Source organism: Rhipicephalus microplus, unplaced genomic scaffold, assembly GCF_043290135.1.
Source record: "Rhipicephalus microplus isolate Deutch F79 unplaced genomic scaffold, USDA_Rmic scaffold_15, whole genome shotgun sequence".
Lineage (NCBI taxonomy): Eukaryota > Metazoa > Arthropoda > Arachnida > Ixodida > Ixodidae > Rhipicephalus > Rhipicephalus microplus.
The window spans coordinates 16,939,622-16,965,595 of record NW_027464588.1 but is presented as its reverse complement, the minus strand read 5'-3'; the positions used below and the strand labels follow the sequence as shown (position 1 = coordinate 16,965,595).

Genomic DNA, 25,974 nt, shown 5'->3' with positions numbered 1-25,974 from the left:
CGTACTGCACCGTGGTGAACACAGTCTAGCTGCAAACACAACACACCCACATGACACCGCTGAAGGATGGTGGTATAGTGAATACAGTCTAGCTGCCAACACACACAAACACACACACACACACACGCGCGCGCGCACACACACACACACACACACACGCGCACGCACGCACACACACACGCACACGCACACGCATACACACACACACACACACACACACACACACACACACACACACACACACACACACACACACACACACACACGACACCACTGAGCAATTGAGAAATGCTGGTCACAAGACAACAAAACGCAATAACTACGCCATGCAAGCTACGAAGTATCCCTGAGCGCATCGCCGCTGGCGTTATCTAACACTGCAGTTCTGTCACGCCGGCGCCGGCCCATGCCAGGCCAGGCCCACACTGCGACTCTCTTCTATTTCTTTATCGTTTTTTTTTCGCCGTTACGCCCACTGCGCCCACTGCGCACGCGTTTAAAGGTTTCATTGCAGCGACGTAGCTCTTCAAACGTCTGTAGGCAGGACAACCGCTTAGCGCGGAAATTCGAGATGCTCCACGGATGTTGTTTTATGCCAGGGTCCACCGCGGCTCCGATGACGTATTTCCGTCACAGGTATGACGCCGTGAATTATAAACGAGTACTAACATATGAAAAAAACGAGTCACTGGGGAGCGTTGAACCAGTCACCTCAAGCTCTTAGCACGCCACGCTGAACACTAAGCCAGAGAGCAGCTTGTACAGGCTGAGCCATTTATATACATGATGTGCCGCTGGCGTTCATCAGAGTTCAGCAATTTCAACGCATTTTCGTCATCACTACCGAGATGGCACGATGGGCGCGCGTGGCCTCAAGGTCTTCGTGCCGAGCCACAATACGCGTCGCTGTGCATGTCCCTCCACATGGTGTGCATGGTGGCTCTAAAAGTTGGGTGGCTCAATCAAGCACGCACTTATTTTCGGTAATTTACCTCTTGTGCTCCCATCGCAAGTTTCCTTTAACGTTACGGTAGTTAAAAAGCACACAAATATCACTTCGCACGCTGCCGCAGCCGCGTTTAAGAAAGGAGCGTGCTGCTCACACACGAAGTAAAAATTGTGGCAGTTCACGCTCGTCCTCTGTATACGTGTGCGTTCAATTTGTTCGTATTTCTTTCTGTTTGAGCAGCGGAATTTAAGTTTCAAGCTATGACAGTCATAAGTCCATGCTCGCCCTCTGTATACATTTTTAGACGTAATTAAACCGGAAGACGTCTAGCACCACGGGACACCTTCATGTTCTCCCATACTAGAGTACCTCGTACTCCAAGTCGATAAACTTTTCTAAACACACCTCTGTATGCTCATTTCAGCCGCGCTTTCTGCTTGAGGTCCGGACTGCATGTTTCGAGCTGCTTGCCGTTCCTCGCTTAACACTTCAATTTCTCGCTTCAGCATTCATTCAACACTGTAGCATTCATTCCACATGCATTCCACTGTAGCAATCAATGCACTATGAACTCTGAACTACCTCTGTCAGGACAAGTTTTACTTTCGCGTTATACCGGTTCTTTAAAAGAGGAATCACCCATCCTTTTTTTGTTTTTTACAGTGAATGCTGTTTGGAGATTACAATTCGGGTCACGTGCAGTTGTTGTCTGCCGCCGGTGTCCGTAACCACATCGCGCAAAATTATAAGAAAAAAATAAACCTTCCACCAATGACAGAGTGGGCTTCAACCCGGGTCCGCTGGGTGCCAGCTCAATATTTCACCGCTGAGCTACACCTTTTTTCTCTTTATTGCTTTCTGGACTACAGGTCAAGCTAATCTGACAATGACCATCTCATGTGTTTCATGTGTGTTTACGCATCAAACAAAGATATTACATCTTCAACACAGTCGGTAGTTTTATACATAACTCGCACTTTTATAACAGCTTCAACGAAACACTCCAGGAGACCACTGAGCGACACCGGTGCTTGCGAGTTATCAAACTTGCCGTAGGCAGGCTTGATGTAGGGAAAGCAATCACGTTATTACGACTTATAAAGCGTTTTACAAAAGCAAAAGAGCTACCAGTCGTCACAAAATGCAAATGGCGTACGAGTGGGCTGTCCAAATGCTCTAAATTATCACAAAAACTTGTTCTTGTTCTGCTATCAACTGTGACGCAAACCCACTTCAGCCATAATTCCTTATCGTCATCAGCCACTGCATGGACAATTGGCAGAAAATTTCTTGCAAGTGTTTAGCGGACAGCACGCTTCTCCGTATAATGACGCAAAATAGCATAGCGAATGCCGACCTACTATATGAAAGGTTATTATTATTGCCCTAGTGGGTACCAAGCAAGTGTGCTTGCAGTAGTTACGCAATGAGTGTTTTGAAAAAGGCTCTGAAAGGCCCCTCTTCTAGCTTTCGCTGTTAGTATGTTGCGCCTACGGCGCAGGCCTGTTTTTTTTTGTTTCAAATGCGAAGCATTTCTTAGCGAGCTTCGGCGAAATTGAGTGTATCTATGCATCAATCTATATAGCCGCTTACGACTTTTAGCTCTCCTGGTCGTTACGATCATGGCATCGACAACAAACTTGGTATGGCACAACATGACTGCATGATGAGGATAAGTGATAAGTCATAACACGAAAATCATGAAATGTTTGTTATGAATGTCATGATTTACATTTCATGGTCTTGCTGCTCTTGCGGTGGTTTCGTTCACATGATATCTTCCAAAACTGACATGGTATGACATGACTGCATAACGAACATAGGTGGTACACCCTGAAGTGGAAGTCATGATATACATGTCATGATCTTTATGCAATGACTAGTCATGACTACACGCCACCCTCATGGTGCACTCGCAGCCGTTTCGCTAGCTTCGAATCTACCAAATTTGGTATTACGGGGCGTGAACGGACAACATGGGTAAAGGACAAGTCCAAACATAATAATCATGACATGCCTATTATGTAACAACATTACTACATGCCACACTCATGATGCACTGCTACCGTTTTGCTAGCTTCACATATGCCAAATTTAGTATTACGTCACGTAAATAGATGACGAAGGTATCTGACTGGTGCAAACATAATAATAATGAGAAGCGTGTCATGTAGCAACATGACTGCATGTCAAACTCAAGCTGCCAATATAGTTCGAGATGACCTCTCGCGCGTGTGCACCGGTGTTCGTTTAGTCGCGTCACGCCGGCGATGCCACGCCAGGCGCCGATCTACCTGCCGTTTACTTGCAGGCGCACGCCACGTTGCATTGCTTTGACGCATGTCCGTTTGAGCAGGCCCGGCGTCCCTCCATTACGAAGAGAGGCAGACACAGTGCTGTCTAGTAGAGCTTGGTAACGTGATGGGCGTGAAATGCAGCATGTTGCATATCGCGCCGGTTGCCGCCGGGCCGCGCCGACAGACGCTGGTTGCACCAGTCGCGCCTGGTGTCGGTTTTTCTAGCGCAGCGTCGCTTCGCCCAGCGTGCGCACTCGTCAACGTTAGGTCGGAGTACCTTGGACCCTTGATGACCTGCTCGCGGCCGTTTCGCTAGCTCCACATATACCAAATTTGGTTGTTACCAGACGCCAATGGATGACGAAGGTAAATGACTGGGACAAGCACGATAATCATGACACGCAAGCCATGTAAAACCATGACAACTTACCACGCTCATGATGTGCTCGCAGCCGTTTCATTAGCTCCACATATACGAAATTTGATATCACGTGACGTGAATACAAGACGAAGGTAAATGACGCGTCCAAACATGATAATCATGATATGCGTATCATATAAAGTATGACTACATGCTACGCACATAGCGTGCTCGCAGCCATTTTACTAGCTCCACATACACCAAATTTGGTATTAAGTGACGTGAATAGACGAAAACTGTTAATGACAGGTTGAAACACGATAACCATAATATGCGTGTCATGTAAAACAAGACTACATTCTACGACCATAGGGCGCTCGTGGCTGTTTCGCTATAGCTATCCATATGTCAAATTTAGTATCAAATGATGTGAATGAATGACGAAGGCAAATGACGCGTGCAAACAAAATAATTAAGACGTGGAAGTCATGTAGACCTTAACTTACATGCGCCTCGTAACGTTGTGTTGATTTTAAAGTGGCATATCAAATTTTCTCATTCGTACTTCGCATATCATCGGTTCCCACTTTACGTGGTATCTGCCATAATCCCGGCTGCGGCGGCTGCATTTCCGATGGAGGCGGAAGTGTTGTAGGCCCGTGTGCTCAGATTTGGGTGCACGTTAAAGAACCCCAGGTGGTCTAAATTTCCGGAGCCCTCCACTACGGCGTCTCTCATAATCATATAGTGGTTTTGGGATGCTAAACCCCACATATCAATCATTGTTATCTGCCATAATATTTCACTGCGCTCCATCTAGTAAGGATTTTATTGAGTAAGTGGGTGTGCACCGCTTCTATGCAGTTCGTTATCCAGTAGCTGGATGAGAGAGTGCGCAGACTTATCAGCCTTTCTGAAAAGTTTTGCGCACACAAACATGCGCACGCATGCACGCGCATCAGTACTGTGAAGTCCAAGTTGTCATTTTGTTCCCTCACCGCTTTGCACCTTGATAACTCAGAAATTTTCATGTTCGCTTTGTATGATGCACACGTGCTTTAGTAAGTGAGTGTTTATGCCTGCAGAAATAAAAAAAAAACATCGCTGTCTACGCGAAGGAAATGACGATGAGGGAGGCTTCTCGGCCAAACCACCCACATTCGCCCACATATCGTATAAAAACTCGACTCGTTGTTATAGAGATGTTTCTATGTACACATTTACACACGATGATTATTATTTACTTATGTATACCATTACATACACTTATATACACACAAGATTTTAACATTTACGTATGGATGAAGTTATAAAGAGGGATGACGTTACTGGTTCCAAAGCTAGCTGCAGGATGCGTTTTCCTTTGAAGTTGAAAATTTTGTAGTTGGTAAAGTATGTGGTGAGAGGATCTTGGATGAAAGGTGGAAGTTGAAAGTTGGAGAAGGCCATTTCAATACAGGTCTCCCTGATGATGGTGGGATGCTTGTGGCCGTACGAGCTGCACCAGAGACCGTAACCGGACAATATGCGTAAAAGTATCCTGCAGCCGTCAACCGCCACGATGTCCACGTTGAAGTCTCCGATGAACACGAATGGACTGTGTTTGAATTCCCGCTTATCTTCGGCTACTGCAGCTGTCACCGCTCCCACCGCATGCGGAGCGATTATGATGCCTACTCAGGAGTGCTGCTGACGCTGGCATCTATCTACATAGCGTATATTATAGGTAGTATAGTCTATCTTCGCTCTGGCGAGGTCTCACCGCAAAAGATTGGTGGTGGGCGTGCATTGCAGCTGCGTTACAAGCTCTCCGCACCTCTGTCTTCGCTTCCAAGGTGTACGTACATAATGAGCAGCTGCGTAGAGATGAAAACTCACTAAGCTACTGGAGATTTCAAAGAAAGCACGCCAAAAACGCTGAAGTCGAGAACTAGTCAAAACGGCGCCGGGAGTGACTTGCGCCGAGCAAGAGGAGCTTCGCTCCTGAAAGAAAACCCGGATTAGATTTCACGTTAAGTCTACAAATCCTACGTTTAATCTGAACGTAACCTCATAGTAGTTATTCATAATAGCAATAGTATTGGACAATGCAGAAAAAATATCTGTTGTTTCAGTTGAAGCTTTCTTGCTTGTCTCTTAGAAAGCCTGTGCCCTAATTTTCAATGCCTATATGCTTAACAGTGCAGCAAAGTAAGGGCCGTTGTATATCTAGCAGAAATATATTGTGCTATGTTTACAAAAAACTTAGATGCAAATAGGAGACAAGGTGACAAAAAGACCTTCTTCCGCAATTTTTATAGTTTTCTTTCATTTGGTCCAAGTACCTCAATCAGAATAGCTTCAACTTGTCTAATACAGTACCCTGCTAAATCACCGGAGGAAACACACAGCCTTCTGCCAAATCACCGGAAGGAAGCGTATAGAAAACGCGGACACACAAGAATGACACACACAGCGCTGATGGTGTTACCTTTCTTTGTCCTAATCTTATGATGCATTGCTTTCCTTCCTATGTTTTATGAACACATCCACGCTTCTACGCTGACTCTCATATTGCTCGTGAACATGTATATCTAGGAGTTCAGGTGTTGCTTTCGTCGGAAACGAAGGCTATAAGATGCATCGGTGCAATGCTTGCAAACATCAAGCATGCCCGCATCTCAACAAATATACTTACAAAGGCCACTATGAAGATAAGCAGGTGCTGTTTTGTTGATTTGTGAAAATAAAAATATCTTAGCCTTCAGTCTAGCGCAAATTGCCTGGAGCAGCATAGTTTAAGCCAAGGAAGAACTACATTTTCTGCGACGCAAACAATTTCTTGTTTGTAGTTCTGTGAATTGACCGTTGTACGTTACCTAATAATGTACGCGCAAACCATAACAAATGGGCACTCGCTCTACACTAAAATAGGAGTTGCGGATATATTCTGCATGAACCAGCAGCATCTCCTTGCCACACCCAAAGGCCCGTATACCTTATTGTTTATGTGGACCTCACTGCACTGAAGCATGCAAGCAATATGAGAATTGTACGTTTGGTGAATCCCCTGTGCATATAGAGTTTAAGCCCCAAGCGATGTTGCAATTGGTTAATATAAGTGTAGCTCCGTCGCGCATTCACTGGAAAGAGACTTGGACCATCCTTATTTATCATGCAAGACGGCAGACACACGGCTGGATTAGAGCTGAGCCTAATTAAAGCAGAAAGTTAACCTATTAGTTAAAAATTCATCATAAAAGGAAGTATGCGTGCAAACACGGAGAGACAAAGGGCATTAAACAAACGCTAATAGCGTTTGTTTTTGCCCAACTCTCTGCTCTTGTACCCGTGTTCGTGAGCTCACCTTATGCTATCAGGGATTAAGTGTGCTTTCACGGACGGTGGAGAGAAGCCGCGAGATAAAAGGATAAAGCTGGACTACAAAAACAAATGTCAAAAGGAAAATCACAACGCACTATACTTCGTGCATGATATTGTAGGACACGCTGTTGTTCGAGCTCTGATTACACACTAGCACAGCCAGGACGAAAATAGTGCCTGCACGCAAGCTTTGAATATTGCGCACCTCCGGAAAATTCTTGTGGCCTAGCTTGAAGTTATATGCGTCATTTAGTGAACCCGTGCGAAAGCCAAATACTCATAATTGTTTTCAGCACTTTATGAACTTCAGTCGAGATTAGCCAATAAGTTTGTTTGTTTTTGTTTTCAAGAATTTAGCCACGACCTAACGTTATCGCTCAATAAATGTTTAGCGCTACTCCGCGGATGTTCTTGGTGATATGATATTATTTGTCCTCTCAGAAGAGAAACGTCATTTTGTATTTCTTATAAACACTTGGAGAACGCTTTTGAAAAACCAGCATGACCTCTACAGCGAAATACTTAAACGGGGCTATTCCCCTCAACAGCCTACGAGAAAAAAAGAGAAAACATATCACGAACGGACTTTTCAGTATGTTTGTTGTAAAATATCATGATTTTATGTGTATTGAAATAAATTGGTTACATTGTTTGTAGCTTTGCTGTGCGTTATCACTTCTGGCTTTAGGGGTGTTGGTGGCTCCCATTCTTAAATGAAAAAAAGTTTATACTGCAATACTTATGAAGCATTTGCAATGACCACCACCCACATAATATTTCATATTTCTGTGGTACGATGACATCTGCTAGAGTAATTAAAAAATTTTAAAAAACGTTAGACGTTAAAAACCCCAAGTGGTCCAAATTTCCGGAGCGTAGATTCCACTACGGCGTCCTTCATAATAACACGGTGGTTTTGGCACGTTAAACCTCAACAAGTAATATTTTTAATATTAATAATTCCGCATGAACCAAGAGCATAAATTTTATGGAAGCATATTGCACAATACTGTCAACCGGAATCCTGTTTAGGCTTGCTCTTTCCCTAGCACTCGCAACACTATTTCACACTTCACAATGTTCACCTTATCAGCGCATCACATGACCTGATGTGAATTAGTGACGCAAAGGAAAACGATGCACCCATACTACGCTTTTTTTTTTACCTGTACCGTGGGTATCATTTTGTACTCAAGCGGTGTTCATTGGTTTTTTGTTCAGCTCATTACTTCCAGCGCGCCGGAAATATTTCAAACCTTAAATCAACGTTTCTAGGGCTCTGTAATAATATCAGCTGGATGGGCCGAAAGTACAAGTTTTGAATGCACTGGTGAACTATCTTTCTTGGAATGTGGGCTTGTTCATTTTTTTTTTGCGACATTTATCAAAGGCTCGCTCAATCACTGAAGTGACGGCCATTTTTTTATTTTGTTTATCGAATTCCCAGCGTTGGTGCGGCTGCGCGGCCTCTTACACTTGACTCAGCCTGGCAGCCTCCCGATTCCGGTGTCACTTCGGTTACTTTCGGAGAAGATGAACCCTGGGATCGTTCTGCGGGACATCGCCAAGAACGGCGAAAGCAACGTCGTGCTCGACGTGGCGACTCACAAGCTGGGGGATTTGTTGAGACATGTACGGGAACAATTATATTTTGATATGAGTATTGTGTTCGCGTCTGCTTACGTTTTCTTTACTGTCGTTTTCTGGGCCATCGGGTCTTTGACTTTAATATTTCAGCCTTACGTCAGTCTGGTGAACTACTTTTCAGTCACTATATTTAAACCGTCCTGACGAGAAAAGTAAACAAATCTTTGAAGACCGACCTTCGTCAGTATATCTCCCTTAATTAAGCCAAAAGTACATTGATACGTACTTAATTACGTTAGGTTGTTTGCTTTGTGTTAGGTGTTCAAAATAGAGAATATAATTATAAGTTTTTGTCACTTGATTCTATCGGCATTTGAGAACTTTTAGAGAGCATCTTGCGTGTTTGACTTGAGATATTTGTGTGCGCAGTTTTGAACAATGGTTTTGTTGGAAATTCTAGATGTGCTGATACATACTCGTGTGTTCCTTTAAAATGTCCTTATTCTATGAAACACACATCGCGTCTCACGTGATGTCAAAATATTTTTACAGGCACAAAGAGTTGGAATCGTGAATGAGTATCACAACTTCATCGTCACCACACTGGTAAGCGTCCTCGAGGAGTTTTTGCAATGACAATGTTGCCCTCTTTGCCGTAATTTTTTGGATGTTCTGTTTACAAGAAAATAATACAGCAGAGGCAATAAAATTCTTGATTACAAAGTTTAGCTCTACAGACTTGCTCGTTCATCACCTAGCCCTGGTCTTAAAGAACGGACCTTTCCTGCGTGATGTCTAGAGTAAGTGTTCTTTAGAGTATGCGTCTACATACGTTACTGAAGAAATGCCGCACATCCAACTAGTAGATTCTATCCGAGGGTCATTTTAGTGTATCCTATCATTAATACTTAAAGGTTGTAATGTGTTTCTACGATAAATATAAAAAATAACAAAGATGCGGGTTCGCAAATAACGACCTCTCCGTGGCTCCGTCTCACTTTTTATCCTTTGAGATGTAATTTTTGGTTCATTTAGCTTGTCTGCCTACAAATGTGGATCACCAAATGGCCTTACTAATTATTAAGTTGTGGTGCTTTCGTGCCAAGATATAGATTTATTGAACCACAGTTTCTCGCTTGGTTTTGTTCGATATGTGAATTTTGTCGTACATTACTGCATTTTAAACTAGAAGGTCAGAATGAGCATTCCTATTACACAACACGACACAACGTGACAGGGATAACCACTTGACTGATACATTCGAGGTTTTGTGGAAAAGTATAAGAGAGATATATTGTCGCTCGTTGTCAATGATACAGGAATAAATTGTTTTGAAGTTAGCGCGCATCGAGCCTCCAATGTTAATGAGCTCTAACAGTAAACCAAAGTAAGAAGATACAATTCATAGAAGTTTAAACTGCACAAAACTGTTATGATTTTCATGAACCTAGGTTCCAAGATTTTGTTATTTGAACCAAGTATATGAATGGTGCAGGACCTCCACACTGTCGACCTGACAGCCTTGCAGAACTCAGGGACGAATTTGACTGGCTTCATGCTCCTGAAGAGAGAGGTTTGGGAACAAGACATTGGAGCTGTACGTGAGAAGTACACAAAAACTGGCTTATACCCACTCTTCTTGACTCATCGGGTTTCCTGGAAGCAAATAAGGGTGAGTTCTTAAAGCAATCTATTTTTATTACCACTGTTTGCAGATATGCCGTCACAGTTAAAGGATTCAAGCTGCTTTGCAAGCAGGCTTAAAAATATTAGACATAATTTTTTTTGCGTCGTTTCACGTGTCTCAAATACTCTCGATATCTTGTGACTGTATTCAAGGAAAAACAGCGCATCAGTCAAGCGGCTTGCATTAAGTAGTTACTTCGGTAAGGGTTCTATTTTTCTGTTGAACATTCATAACAGTCACTGAAAAGACTCCGTCATACTCAAACCACAGTACGTCGCAAGACAGTATATTGTAAAATTTATAGATTTAACAGCCTTACCATCATCATTAAAATTACTCTTATAAACTAGGAGCATCAACCACCATCTCTTATAGCGAGGACACTGTGTCTCCATCAGTAGAAAATAACATGGTGTTCACTACTCGCGTAAGAATAGATTTCCCTTTGCACATCGAGGCAGTTATAGGCGCCAAAGAAACTGCACTCTTTCAGCACATATTGCTAAGCGATGCTCTGAATATTAGTCGGAAATTGTGTCATGAAGAAGACGTGAAATTCACGTGTTTTAAATTATGCATATCTCGCATAGAAAAATACATATTTGCATTCAATACGCAAGTTTAGCACAGCACAAAAGTGGCACTGTAATGTGATGCTGTAGAAAACGCAGAGTTCTCAAAACCAGTGTACTAATCGTGAAAAGCCGTGCACTGAAAACTCATATCTGCGGCTGCTACCACGTATAGCATGACACAAATAGCTCCATAGTTTTGTGCTACTCTTCTCACATCTATTGTCCTAGCACAACTACACGAAGAAACAGAGAGGATAATTGTTTTTTCCTAAATACTTGCTTAAGGCTAACCAAAAATTCAAGGGGCATAAAACTTCGCTTTTAGAAGTTGAACGTAATAGCAACATCTTGTTACTAGTGCGTATTTCAAACATTTAGTGCATGAAATCTTTTCAAATTTGCTATGCACCTACTATACCTGGCCTTAAAGGAATAGGCGCAGTACCTTGTGTGCCTCTTCAAAGGGGGTTACAGGCCTTCAACCACGCAGCCATAATAATAATCACATATTTTTACGTGCTTTGGCAACGAAGGCTTGTGCCATGCATTAATTCTGCAAAATTTCATGTTGCATTGTGAAGCATGTATACAAGACGCGTGTGTTTGGAAAGCATGGAAGCTACTTTCAGTGCATTTTCAAGCTGATCAAGTTCTTTTCGCTGTTTTCACAAGCAGAGTCGTGGTCGTGTGGTACAACATCCACTTGCTACGCAAACGACTCGTATTCAATCGCCAATCTAACCCAAACAACTCTGGTGCGGTCCTTACTCTTCTTCAGGATGGTTAATCATTTACTTATTTTATTTGCATCATTCTCAATTTTTGAGTAACGCGAAAGATGATGATTTTTCGCTCACTGATAATTTTTCGCACACCAACAACGTAAACACCTATGCCGACATCAGAATTTCTGTGAAACAATCTTTCTAAGGCTGTCACGTTAAAATATCATCTTGTGTTCGGTAGAGCAGGAATGGTTCGGAAGAAAGTTCACAAGACAGAAAAGACGTCCACTTGCGAATAAGCCTGTATTCTGTCTTGTTTACTTTATTCCGAACCCTCCCCCCCCCCAAGTGTAGGGTAGCCAAATAAGTCGAGCTTGGTCAACCTTCTTGCCTTTACTCTCTATCTCTCCGAACCGACTTGTGCCCTCCTACGCAAGGTTTTCCGCCAAAGGGCCCAACAATACAATGTTTTGCAATATTACAATATGTATGTGGTGTAAAGTGAGAACTGCCTTAGTTGCTAAAAACTCGGGGGACTAAGCATCAAAACAAGAACAAGAACGTTGGGTAGAGAAACACGCAGGACGCAGGACTCAGGCCTTTCCAATAAATTGATGTACATCTATTCGCACTGCTTTTTAGAACAAATCATAATCGCTTTCAGGGTAAATAAATTCAGGTAAATATCACTTTCAGAAAGCAGGAAGTATACATTTAGCCAAGCACCTTCATGTCACCTTATTTGTGCAAACGTCCTCGGGCTCATGACGTACCGGTGTTAGTTGAATTTGTTTACCCGCACTCGGTGAAGAAAAAACTTGTAATTGCAAAGGAAAGGCATGGAGGTTAACCGGTTTAGAAGAACTAGTCTGCTACCCCACACATTGGAAAGAGGATGGGGAACATTACAATTTGCAAAGTATTGAGCATAAGAAACACGTGGTATGCCATGCGTGTAGGTCTCAGTCACAATTGGATCATTCTATATGATTCTCTCCTGACGCAGGAATGCGTCTTTATCATGAGTAATGCGAATAAGCCTATATATTGCTATATAGGCTTATTATAATTGTATCAATTTGCTGCGAGTTATTTCTTTTTTTCCACCGAAGAAAATGGCAATGGACGACTGGGATACATTTTTATTATTAATGTTATTATAAACTGATCTCTCTTTAAAAATTTACCATTATAGAGCTTCTCTAAAGCTCGAAATAAGATTGGTCAAGTCACGCATGTGAGAAACTTCGAAATCAGTACTTTGAATGAGCGTTATGCAGAGCGTTGAAATGAACTACCGCAAAAAGTCCTGGTGTTTCCGTCCAGACAGACGCGGCTATCACTCAAGATGCTCTGATCGTTTTCGTGCGAGCCATCCAGAGCCTAGCCAAGGCGCGTGCATTGGAAGCACCACCACGATTCAGCTGTCGTACACGCTCTATGGAAAGGAACCTGACTCAGTCGAACATGCTTAAAGAGGCAGTGAGAAAGGTAAGCCAGCTATCTTAAACTTACTTCCATACAACCAGTGACGACACTTGCTATAGCTTCAGTTTAATACAATGGTTACCGTGGGTGCAACACCTACAAAAATATGTTTGTTTGGAATATGACGTCTGATAGCGATTTTGATTGTAACAACGCATCGTGAAGTTGCGTCATCAAGGCTTCTCAATTACTGCCCTCAGGTTTTAAATCTTGCCGAGGTAGGATTGAAATGTGCCGTGTCATTGTTGCAATATAGAGCAAACGCAAGCATAATGTGCTTGTCAAATGGCTCTTCATAGAACGCTGCGCACATTACAGCAGCGAGATTGTTCATATTCATTAAGCATCCTGTGTATTCGTTGCAGAATAAAATATTGTTTTGAACTTTGAATCAGAGCCATAATAGGCGGTGGACGCCTCGCTGTTTTTTATTTTCAGAAGTAATCACATCACGAATCGGTCCATTCTTAAAGGCAATTTTCCTTACTTCGTACCATATGTAGTAGCACAAGCAGATCATCTGCCATATGTGACAGGCACGGTCACACAAACTAAATTTTTACATAGTGATCTTACTAGTGGTAAGATTGATCTGGCTTTCTGAAAATTCACTGTTTGGTCCCGCAATTCATCAGCTATTAGTGTCGATAAGATTGTTTTAGGTGCCGATAATATATTAAAAAGTGCGTTGAAAAACATTTGTTTCATGTTTAGAGGCTAGGAGGAGGAAACAATTCACCCATGCTCCATGGTATTATCGTTCGTGGTACAACGCTGTTGGACAATTAAGGCTTTCAGACCACGACCATAGTTTAGTGTAAATCACGCAAGAACCATAGGGTCACGTAGATGACATCATGTCAAATATATGTAATACCTCAAGCTGAGATGGAGGTGTTCTTAATGTGTAATTTTCTAGTCTAGAACGGTAAATTTGCCGACTGTGGACATGTTCAAAGTTCCGTCACAAACCACTAGCAGTAGAACACTATTGACGTAAGAGAGAGAGACAAGCAAAGAAAGGTACGGATGTTTTATTTTGTGGTTCGAAGAAACCAAATGCTACTTAAATTTTGTGATTTTGATAACAAGGTCTATTTCTTCACAAATGAAGGTTATTAGTCAAACTAATAGGAAATGTCAGGCACTGAACCTTGTTGGGTTCAGTGCCTGACAGTGCAGGCAGATGTCATTAATATTAACATTTTGAAAAAAAAAACCCAAAAATAACAAAGATTTTGTGATTCTGATAACGAGGTCTTCATCTTCACAGACGAGGGGTTTACTTAAAGTAGGAGTAGTGAAACGGATAGAAAATAACTGATACCAAACCGTGTTAGGAAGCGTTAGAGAATATGGCGCAGACTGTACGTGAGATATAAAATGCCAACTTCCTGAGCATAAATCAGCAAAGTAAGTGTGTTGTCCTCATTCTTATACATTAGCCTTGATTATTCCTCGCGAGAATTCATATGCCTATTTCAGAGCAAGGTGTGCTTCTGAGTGCTGGCATGATACGCTGTATTATTGCTGCAACTGATACCGTTGAGTCGCCTAACACCGCGAGGAGGACTAGGAATGGCACCTTGTCGTTTGCATGAGCCGTACCATGAGAGGTGCCAACTTACACACCTTTGCACATTAAACCTCGCTGACTCATCCTCTCGTCACCCACACTTTTTACGGTACCTTCAATAAGTGCATGTAATAAGGTTACTTACGGCAAGCCTCATTCTCCGTTATTTTATTTACAGAATACTGTCAATCCCCCCATGAGGATTATTACAGGGGTGAGCGTCACTGTCACAACTTTCGACGTTTGAATCAAGAAAAAGCAGAATAATAAAGAACACATAACCACTGAACACAGCAGTAGGTCATAGAACAATCATACATAGTTATTTGAACGATAACCAAGTACGAAGTACACCAATGGCACACCAACAAAAAACAGGAGTCGAGAAGAAACAAAGCAGACAAAAAAGAAAACACAGATCGAGTATTGTTATCAAGGAACCGTATTAAACAATAAATATATGCAGACAAGTGTTTTAGTATTACAATTGGAAACAGGAAGGACTGCGTGAAGAAAAACAGGTGATCACGGTACATGCTAACTAGATTAGAATAGATCAGTGCCTTCAATTAGTTTCATAAAGTACTCTTATGTTGACTGCTGTGTAATGACTGGATTCAGTGTGTTCCATTCTCGAATTACGCACGAAAAGAACGAGTAGGAAAAAGTATTATTACTAAATGAGTACTCTTCGAGTTCCCATGCGTGGCTTCACCTCGTCGGTCTGGTATCTCGAAAGCTCAAGTAAAGGTCTGGGTTTATGCGGAAAGATCTTTGTATTTAGTTACTTTGTCCAAGTATTATTGCTACGGAGAGCAACCTTTTTTATCGTTTTCACCTTGTAAGATGCAGTTGTCATAAAATAACGAAAGTAGACAGTCTTTATTCTCATTACTTTTCATGAGTCAACGGTAATTTTTTTTCTATCCCAAACATGAGGCTATCACTGGGCTTGGCACTGCTTGGTGTTATTTCCACACACGGCTGATGGCTGCCCATAAAGGGGGGGGGGGCAGGGGAGTGTATTCATGCGGTTCATTTATCTCTACTGACTCTCTTGTGTATTGACTGCTTTTCTTGTAACAGTGTGTATACGGAGAAAACTAGAAACGCTCGAAAGAGCTCTCTTAAAGCTGTCATATATGTAAAGCAGTCCTGGCATATGGAGTCTTTTTCTCTAGCAGCGGCACCAATTCATTGCTCTAGCAGATGTGGGCCTGTTTATTAGTACCTGCTATACTTAGTGAGCGTTCTCATTGGTATAGAGAACGTGCTTATTGGTATCATGGTGCGGTAATGCAAATGTTGCTGGGCTCATGTGGCTGTGCTTATGATGGCAAAAAAAAAGCAATAGTTTTTGCCATGAAAACAATAACTCAGGGGAAGCCACGACATCTCCATTGTGAAGTGCCAGTAGACGCAATCAGCGTAATGACACTTAAAGCACTTACGCAGCGATTTAGCCGCGCGCACAAATATAACAGACGGAATAAGCAACAGTCGTAACGCCAGGAATAGCACACGCAACATGCAACGTTACTCACATGATGGAAGTACTATAACAGAGCATAGCAAAGATAGCAGAGAAATCAAATAATGGCGCATGAGAGTTTCATTATGAATGACAGCAGCATAAGGGATACTAGATAGTTTGCCCACATCAGAAACAACAAACTCATAGTATTCGTAAGGGGGGTGGGGAAGCAAGCATTTCAATAGCACAGGCAACAGGAAGTGCACAGGATTGATGTGGGCAGCACAAATAAAAAAAGGCATTCAGTCCTCACCCACAACAGGTGATCAATCTCAGTTTGGCGAGCTCGCTTGGCGCTTTCTGAATGTTCCGCAGGTGGTAACCTTACTTCCGCTGTTTGAGCTACCAGGCTTGGAGTGACTCTGCAAGTTTGTGGTTCATGACAATTTCTCGGGTGAACACACATTTTTGGGCGACAGAGATGTCGATCGTGCGGCTTGCGAAAAGGTATCCCTCCCTAATTTTTGTCATAGTTACCGGCTCCTACAACGTCTTGATGCCTTGCCGGTCACTTTTTGGGAGTGCACAGCATGTGTGCGCGCCTTTACTGATGTCCTTGACTCCGTGGTTTTTCGTCGCTTCGTTGACACTGTCTTCACGCTACATTCTAAGCCCAACGGTGACCGTTCATTGAGCTCGCATTTGCACTCATTGTTTCGGGAGGTCGGATATTGCTGAGTAAGTTTTCCTTGTCCCAGCGCCTGAAATGCTTGGGATGCTTCCTTCAAAGGTGTTGCTTTCGAAGATTGTTGACTTTCTGTGGCCTTGAATTTCTCTGATAAAGTTGCAGACTCTCTTTGGCGTCTCCGCAGCGTTGCTGGGCTCCTCTGGCGACGTTGTGGAAGATGTTAACGCTCCGGTGTCGCCAGTCAACGTAGCCGGAAACAATCTTTAGTCGCGTGTTCCGCGTTACACCGCTTATACTTGGACACACCATCCTGAGATGTATGACCGAAGGTGCACTTAGTTCACGGATGAAATATGGCCGGACGCAACATGCAAATTTTTGCTGCATCGCGCGCACAGCCTGCGCACACCGTGTGACTCAAGCATCACGCGATTACCTTTAATTGAGAGTAGGTTATGGGCTGGCTTGCTCATGCCGATCTGACTATGCGGGGACAGCCAGTAGCCACTCCGCCGGAGCACTGGTCTCGTTGCTGACGAAAGATGCGAGCAAGACGCACTGCAAAAAAATGTACTCCTGAATGGAGCAAAACACAGTGATAAGAGAAAGTGTTTCGTGATTTACAGTATTCGTACTCTTCTAAGAAAGAGCAGCGAGCCGTCCTGGTAAATATAATCCCGAACGCCCACCGCCAATGTGTTTAGAAAAGTGGTTAACGATTTAGAGTCTCGAAACTCTAAGCTATGGGAGAGCCCAAAGTCGTCAATTGGGCCTCTTGATCAGGCCGCATCTACCCCTTACACGCAGGGTTAACAGCAATTGGACCCACTAAATGACGCGTTTCCCACGTACGGTGTTATAAACATTATCGAGTGACAAAGTGCTCGAGCAATGTCTTGATTGATTTGTGGGGTTTAACGTCTCAAAACCACCATATGATTACGAGAGATGCCGTTTTGGAGGGCTCCGGAAATTTTGACCACCAGGGGTTCTTTAACGTGCACCAAAATCAGAGCACACAATCCTGACGAACAATGTCTTAGTGTTACTACTTTACCTTAATAAGCCTCTAATTGGAAGGCAAAGACTATTAGAGATTCAGTCACCCATAGTAGCTCTCACCGACTGGTTCGCTCTGCGCGACCCCCTGACGCCCTGACGATGTGGAACGCACATACAAGGCACCACATCTGTGGACTTCTTTTACCGGCTCCCAACCAACTTTCTTATATCCTTTTTAAATGTGACGCATTTCTTAGCGAACTTTGGCTAATTTGCGCGTATCTATCTATCTATCTATCTATCTATCTATCTATCTATCTATCTATCTATCTATCTATCTATCTATCTATCTATCTATCTATCTATCTATCTATCTATCTATCTATCTATCTGTATGTCTGCCCGTCTGTCTGCCCGTCTGTCTGTCTGTCTGTCTGTCTGTCTGTCTGTCTGTCTGTCTGTCTGTCTGTCTGTCTGTCTGTCTGTCTGTCTGTCTGCCTATCTATCTATCTATCTATCTATCTATCTATCTATCTATCTATCTATCTATCTATCTATCTATCTATCTATCTATCTATCTATCTATCTATCCGCCTGCGAAATTTAGCTCCCCTGGCCGTAGCGATAATGGTATCAAAGTCAAACTTGGTATGGAATAACATGACTGTATGAAGAACATGACATCATGACATCATTACACAGATGTTATGAATGTCATGATTTACATTCCATAGTCCTGCAGCTCTTCCGGTGTTTCGTTCACTTGGCAGGGTGCAAAACTGGTATGGTATGACGTGATTGCATGGCGAACACAAGCGACAGACCCTAACATGAAAATCAAGACATGCGTGTTATGTAACAACATGACTACATGCCACGCTCATGGTGCACTGGCGGCCGTTTCGCTAGCTTCACTTATATACCAAATTTGGTATTACGGGACGTAAATGGAAGACAAAGCTATGATACTGGTGCAAACATGATAAACTGGAGATGCGTGTCATTTCACAACCAGACTACATGCCACATTGATGATGTGCTCGCAGCCATTTCACCAGCTTAACATATGCAAAGTTTGGTATTACGTGACGCCAATAGATGACGAAGGTATGCGACTGGTGCAAAAATGATAATCATGAGATGCGTGTCATGTGAGAGCTTGACTACATGCCACAGTCAAGGTGCCAATACATTTCGACATGAAGCTGTGGGCGTGCTCGCTGGCGTTCATTTCGTCGCGTCACGCCGGCTTTGCCACACCAGGCGCCGGACCTGCCATTTACTTGCATGCGCGCGCCGCGCTGCGTTGCTTTGACGCATGCGCGTTTCAGGGCGTCCGGCGCCACTCCGGCGCCACAAGAGGGAGACGCAGTGTTGTCTGGGTAACGCATCGGCGCGAAATTCAGCGCCGGTTGCCGTCGGGCCGCGCCGACGGACGCTGCTCGCGCCTGGCGTCAAATTATAGAGTGCTCCCGTTTTGCGGCCGTAGCGTCGCTGTGCCCAGCGTGCGCGCGCGTCAACGCTACATTGAAGTATATTTAGCCCTTAATGATGCGCTCACAATTGTTTTACTAGCTCCACATACAGCAAATTTGGGGTTACGTGACGTCAATGGATGATGAAATATATGACTGGTGCAAACATGATAATCCTGACATGCGTGTCATGTAAGATCATGACAACATACCACGCTCATAGTGTGTTCGCGGTCTTTTCGCTATCTTCACATATACTAAAGTTGGTATCAAGTGACGTGAATTGATGACGAAGGCAAACGACACATGCAAACGTGGTAATCATTACACGGAAATCATGTACGGCATCTTTTACCTCCACCTCGTGACGTTTTGCTGATTTCGAAGTGAGATATGTACATATCTCATTCGTACTTCACATATGTTCAATTCCTTCTGTCCTTGGGATTTGCGATTTTTTTTATATCTGACACCGGAGCGTTTCTCTGTCAGAGTGTCAGAGGAATAAAAGTACCGTCATAGCGTTTCAGTGTGCAGGCCACAAGATAATATTTAAGTTTATTTACAAAAGCAGCTAGCAGCTGCATTTTAGGAGCGGAAGTAAAATATACTAGAACGACAAATAACGGGAGCAGCGACCAACGTTTGTAAAGTTATCTTCCGCTTCTAGTAATAACGAACAGAAAAAAGTATATGCGACTGTAAGCACGCTAGGCAAGCTTTTTACAATAAGAGCACAAAGAATACACTTGGTCCACTATACTATGTCTAACAATTGGGCACCATAGATGCCACTGCCTGTGGGGCTGTTCTGAATAATACCTGATCATAGTTTGGTTTTGATAAGACACCTCGCAAGACTCTCCACTGTGAAAGCGTTTAAAAAGCTGGATAAACAGAGCCACAGGTGAGGTAATTATATTCAGCAGAAGCTGACTAATGAGGAGCTCAAAGCTGTACACCAGTCGCGAACAAGCACAGCCAATTACCGGCGCTATGTATGTATGCGCAAATCGGGGAGGTTGTTATCTCAAACAAGAGCTTGCTATTATTTTGTCAACAACGCCTGGTGCTTTTCACGTTTGTTCAAAGTACATCTATAATAGAGGCTCATACTTACTTTTCACAAAATAGTGGTTTTCTATTCGCATTTAGGAGAATATCGAGGATGTTTTCAGGGACACGAATTATTTATGCAGTGGTGAAGGCAATCAGCCAAAATGATCAGTTTGCGTTATCCCACATAAAAATTCAGAAATACGTCGACGAGGCGGCTCGGTTTTCGCGTCAACGACGACGTCCAAGCACACAAGTCATCTTGTCGAAGACAGGTGTTTTTCAACACCCTACAGATGAGCAGAAGTTTTGTGTGGACTCTTGCCTTAAGCATTGTTTATGAAAAGAGGTTATTAAAATTTATCGATCTGGCAAGAATAAACAAAGAGAGACACTCAATGAGAAACACTCATCTTTGTTTTGTCCTTGAAATATCACATTATTTACTGAAGGAAGCAGCCCAATCTCACATGTTAAGCGTTGAGTTTATTTAAAAAGCGGCCTTGGGTAAGTGCGTTTTGCCACTAGCCGGCTGGCTTTGAAAAGTGACAAGCGTGGAAATGTTATCTGTGAAAATGTTCGCTGGAGGACACTGCAAACGTAATACGTTTTGGTAAACAATAGCAAGCTTCTGTCAGCCAAGCAAAGCACAACTTAAATTATTGTTTTGCATTCGAAATTCCTGAACTCAGATAAACGTTAAACATTTTAGACAAGGCGAATATACCTTTATTGAAGGTCCTAATTGGCGTCCATAGTGGGCAAAGTTGCGACTTTCTTGCCTCTTCTCTCATAAATTACCCGGTGGTCTTTGTTCCCAGTGAGGAACTGCTTGAAAGCTGTTTGAAATTTCATTTCACTTAATCTTGTTTCTGGCAGATACGTTTCTCGGGCTTGAGTGGACCACTTTGGCTGGATTCTTCGGGCCAACGGAGAAACGTGTCTTTGTACGTGGCAAAACTCAAGCGTACGGGACTGACTTCGGTAAGTGATGTCGTATTCCAATAGCAGACACAAATGCTGGCCCAGACAGCAAAGAGAGCGCGCAGATTCAAGCCGGGTATCTCACAAATCTGCCATTGAAACGCACGCATCTCGACTGAAGCAGTTTGTGAGCGGAAATCAAGCAGATGAGCATGTCAGGGCGTGAGAAGTGCGAAGCGTTTTAAGGACATTCACTGTTGATTGGATGAAAGGCAGGCGCACAGAATACGTCACGTGAACTTTCGGCCAAATCCACCAGTTTTGGCGGAGCAAGAATTCATGCTCCAAAGAGCGATCCCTGATCTGCGGTTGCCACCAATCTGCCATTTGAACACAGCGCACACTCGCGGTCCGCCATTGGAATGTGATTGCTCCACTTAGAGCAGAAAACCGTGATCTAGCTCTGCCATTGGAATTCAGCATTGAATACTTGGTTTTTAGCATTTACGTGGTATACAAGCGACATTTAGTTCACATGTTCACATACCATATTACCTAGAAAATATGTTGTTTTTTCACCATAGTGTTGGACAACACATGGGCTTGATTTCTTATAGGGACGGACGCCGCGGATAGTTAAAATTACATGCAGTCGTGCCTCCTTTTAGATGGGTGAACAATGTTTTGGAGGGTAACAATTTTATACGCGTCTCTCGAGGACTTAAATTGCGAGATATTGAACAGGTTCCACATGTGCTTACATCAGTAAACAATTGTTCACTTGTCACCTAACAAGCATAGTCATGCCACTCAGACGCCACTGTGGTTAATCATAGGACAGGGTGTGAGATACATGTAACATGTGACAACAAAGACTGCACAACTTATGTCACAACTATTATTATTATTGAGGAGGAAACTTTATTTAGCCGTTCTCAGCAGATTTTCCTGGCGCCTTGGTTAGGTTTATGCCACTTGTTTACCATTCCACATTATTAACCTTGTTAAGTATAACTTCAGCATGAATGGTGAATGAACCAATAATGCATTGCCTTGAAGTAAGTATGACATTGCGTTGTCATGCAGTACATATAAGACTGTGATTTTAACGTGGGGATTGAATTTAGTAGATAACGAATGTTGTTTGCTCAGTTAGGTAATATATTTTTTGCTGTGCAACTGTAGCACAGCACACTTGTGTTCCTTCGTTAATATCTGATGCTTTTATAGCTCGCCGAAGTTTTTCACAGTAATAATATTATAATGTGATAGCATTAAAAGATTGGTTTAGCTAAAATTTCGGCATCGGTGTTGGCATTGGCATTCTCGGTAGAAAGTGAAGTGGTCTAGAGATGAAATTCGACATACATGAGAATGAAAATATTTTAAAAATTTGATCTAAGTGAGAGACGAACTTGTACCTCTTGCGGCTAGTCGGTGTTCTACCAGAGAGCCACTTCCGCCTTTTAGGCTGCTTAATAAAACGTTATATAAATATGATCTACCAAGAAGCCATCTAGATGAAAGAAGCATTACGTTGCACAATCTTATCATTGCACCAGGCGTCCAAACGTGTGAATCGCGCAGAGTCAGCTCCCCCTCATTACAAAGTGGGTTGCTTCACAGATGCGCGTGGCATCTTGTGGGCGGGTACTTCGCCAATTTTCGAATGGAATATGTATGGCGTAATGGGCATTTCGCAATTTCTCTTGCAGTAGGCATGCTATAGTAGTTATAATGCATGCTATAATAGTTATAGAGGCCAATGTCACGTGCATAAACACTCCTTGCCTATGGCATGCTTAATCATGACAAAATTAAGGACACAATGCGCCATCCAGTCCTACTTCAGAAGGTGAACGTTAAGAGTGCTCGAAGTATCTTCTTTTGCGTTTTCGTATCGTGCGAACAAACTTCAAGTGCCACTCTAGGAAGACTGCAAAAAAATGTATTTCTGCAACGGCATTTCTTGCCTAATCTTGGTACTTCTCATGTTTGCATGTTTATTCTCAGGTTGGAACTTGGAGTATGTCATCAGGGCTAAACATTACTCGAGCAGAAAAGTTGTTTGAAGACGAAATACTCAGCGTATTGAAGAACAAGACTTTGAGGATAACGACAATATTGGTGAGACCATTGTTCACTCTTAGAACATGGTGGAAGTTGCAGCGCCCGACAAAGTTTTGTGCTAAGTAGGTGGTCGGACTGGTAAAGCTGCATTTCATGGGATCACGGTAATATACATATACTTTTGTCTTGTTGGGTGTAAAAGGGTAAATTAGCTGAAAGATGCAAGTGTGAAATTCTGTGGAAATATCTCCAAAACAAGAGTTTGAAATGAGAGATTTCAGCCGATTGGAGAAAATGTGTATCTAGATGCATGTTAGATACTGTCAAAAGCCAGCAAAATGTATTACATGAAAAGCGTTATTAGGCTTCTAGAGACAAAAAGAGATAAATAAGGGGAAAAATGGTAAGATCATTGCAAATCAAACATCTGGTTTGCTGCCCTCTAAATTTTGCTCTGCAAGATCATTAACGGTCACATGTTAGATTATTTGAAAACGAAATTATGCAGTATGGTAAACAGTAATAGGGGCTCTTAGCGTATATGTATATTTTTTTACGTCAACGTGTTACTGGATACCGCATTGAATCAGCGCTTGTGCATGCGTTTATGAAACTTATACCTGCTTCCAAGGAACACAAACTACTCTCCAGGTATGTTTGAAGTCCACAATCATACATAGATCTTGAATTCGCTTTCGTTCACCGCTACTTTCTGTATCCACTCTCCACAGACTCAAGCCACCGAATAAATCAAAGCCGATGTGCGAGCGCCATTTACGAACACGCTGTTTGATCTAAATTACCCAATATGAGTGACCTATTCACCTGGATGATCCAATGGCTAAGGCACTTGGCTGCTGACCCGCAGGCCGCAATATCGAATCCCGGCAGCGGTGGTCACATTATCGGTGGAGGTGAAAACGCTTGAAGTGGATGTGCTTAGATTTACGTGCATGTTCAGGAACCCCAAGAGGTCGAAGTTACCACAGCCCTCCACTACGGCGTTAATGATATTTATTACGTTAAACTCCAACAAATATTATTAATTTGTGTGAGCTAGAAATTGGAAGCCGTAAACGTGAGTGGCATAAAGCTCTTTAAAGAGCAGATAGGTTGTGCCACCTATAGCGAGGAAGACAAAAACCAGGCAAGTACCAAATTGTTCCTGTAGAAAGGCGTTCCAGCAGCGTAGTTAAGAAGTAGTGTCCTCCGTATTAAAGAGAAAACAAATTGCCCGCAGCTTCCCTCGGGGGAACACTGAGGAGGATGCGGAGCATATAATTGGTTAACGGGGTGTTAAAGTGCGACTTACTTGGGTCGATGGCTAAATTGGTTAACGTGGTTGTGAAATGGGGTGTTAAATTGCGACTTACTTGGGTCGATGGCTAAATTGGTTAACGTGGTTGTAGGAGGGGGGGTTTAAATGAGTGAACACGTACACACGTATGCGAAAGGACGGCGCTGGTCGAAGGGACGTCGATCATTGTGTTTGTGGATTCGTTGGAATTCATTTCACCGCGACCTTGGACGTCGACGCGCCGTACAAACCAACCGACGAGCGCAACTGAGCGAGCGAGCGCCGACCTTGAGTATATATACAGCGCGACAGCGCATGCACTGTCAGCTGTTGAATGTTCTCGAAGGAGAAGCGCGCGCGCGGCACAGATGGCGACGGCGCGACGGCGCATGCGCTGTCAGCTGTCGAATGTTCTCGAAGGAGAAGCGCGCGCGGCACAGATGGTGGGCGACGGCGCGACGGCGCATGCGCGCGCGTCAGCTGTCGAATGTTCGAGAAGCGGTGCGGACGGCGTGGACGGCGCACTACAAGGCGCGAGTATAAGATGCTTCCGCATCTAAAAATGTGTCCACGACTATGGTTTCATAAGTGTTGCAAGATTTCGACACCATCGGTCAGTAACACGATATTCCAATGCCCGTATGCGTAAACTGGGATACAGTACACGCTAAATACGTCCAAAATTATTTTTACGCAATGGTGACAGCGTGTTATCAAAGGAAACATCGTTTGAATGCAGTTATGAAGGGTTTTTACCTTGTACGCACATTCTTTTGGTTACCGCGTTATCAGACACCAGAATTAATCTGCGCATGCATCAGCTTGAACGAAACATGGAACTTTTACGAACCGTGTACTACTCTCTCGAAAGGTCTTACGTTTCCGGCCCCTTCTCGCAAATTCACCTTCGTTCGTGGCTAAGCACGGTTCGTAGACGATTCTTAAAAGATTCTTAAAAGATAAAAAAGAAACTAGAAGTAAGCCCCGTAACTGACTGCATCATAATGCGACACCTCAAACACTGCAGTGGCTTACGAGGAATGGGGGTAAGGAGGGATTAAAAAGGATAGGGAGGATTAAAAGGGAGAGTGACAGAGATAAGGACAGGTACAGATATACCCACTTGCAGAGGTAAGAAATAGAAAAGATGCACACGGTCGCAAGAGTCCGAGGACTCAGCGAGAGCTTCACGGCGTCAGAATATGGCGGAGGGCTTTCCTCCGTGGTGGAGAGCGAGCCGGTCGGCCATAGCTGCGCTGTCGTTGGAGATTGCAGCGTCACAACCGGTTGGCACGAAATCCAACGAGTGAGTCTGAGCACGGTTTTGGCCTCGCGGAGACTCAAGCCGCAAATGCGAGTGCGATTTGTGATCTGCTTGTT

At 43.3% G+C, this 25,974-nt stretch overlaps 1 protein-coding gene across 1 annotated transcript in view; it reads left to right on the top strand.

Annotated features, from left to right (window-relative positions):
* Positions 1-25,974, top strand: part of LOC119186747 (glutamate receptor ionotropic, kainate 2-like) — an 83,014-nt gene that overhangs the window by 47,740 nt on the left and 9,300 nt on the right. Inside the window, exons 4-9 of the mRNA XM_075883175.1 lie at positions 8,418-8,602; positions 9,110-9,163; positions 10,053-10,229; positions 12,871-13,035; positions 21,183-21,287; positions 23,241-23,354. Of these exons, the coding sequence (XP_075739290.1) occupies positions 8,418-8,602; positions 9,110-9,163; positions 10,053-10,229; positions 12,871-13,035; positions 21,183-21,287; positions 23,241-23,354 (800 nt within the window). The remainder of the gene's footprint in view (positions 1-8,417; positions 8,603-9,109; positions 9,164-10,052; positions 10,230-12,870; positions 13,036-21,182; positions 21,288-23,240; positions 23,355-25,974) is intronic.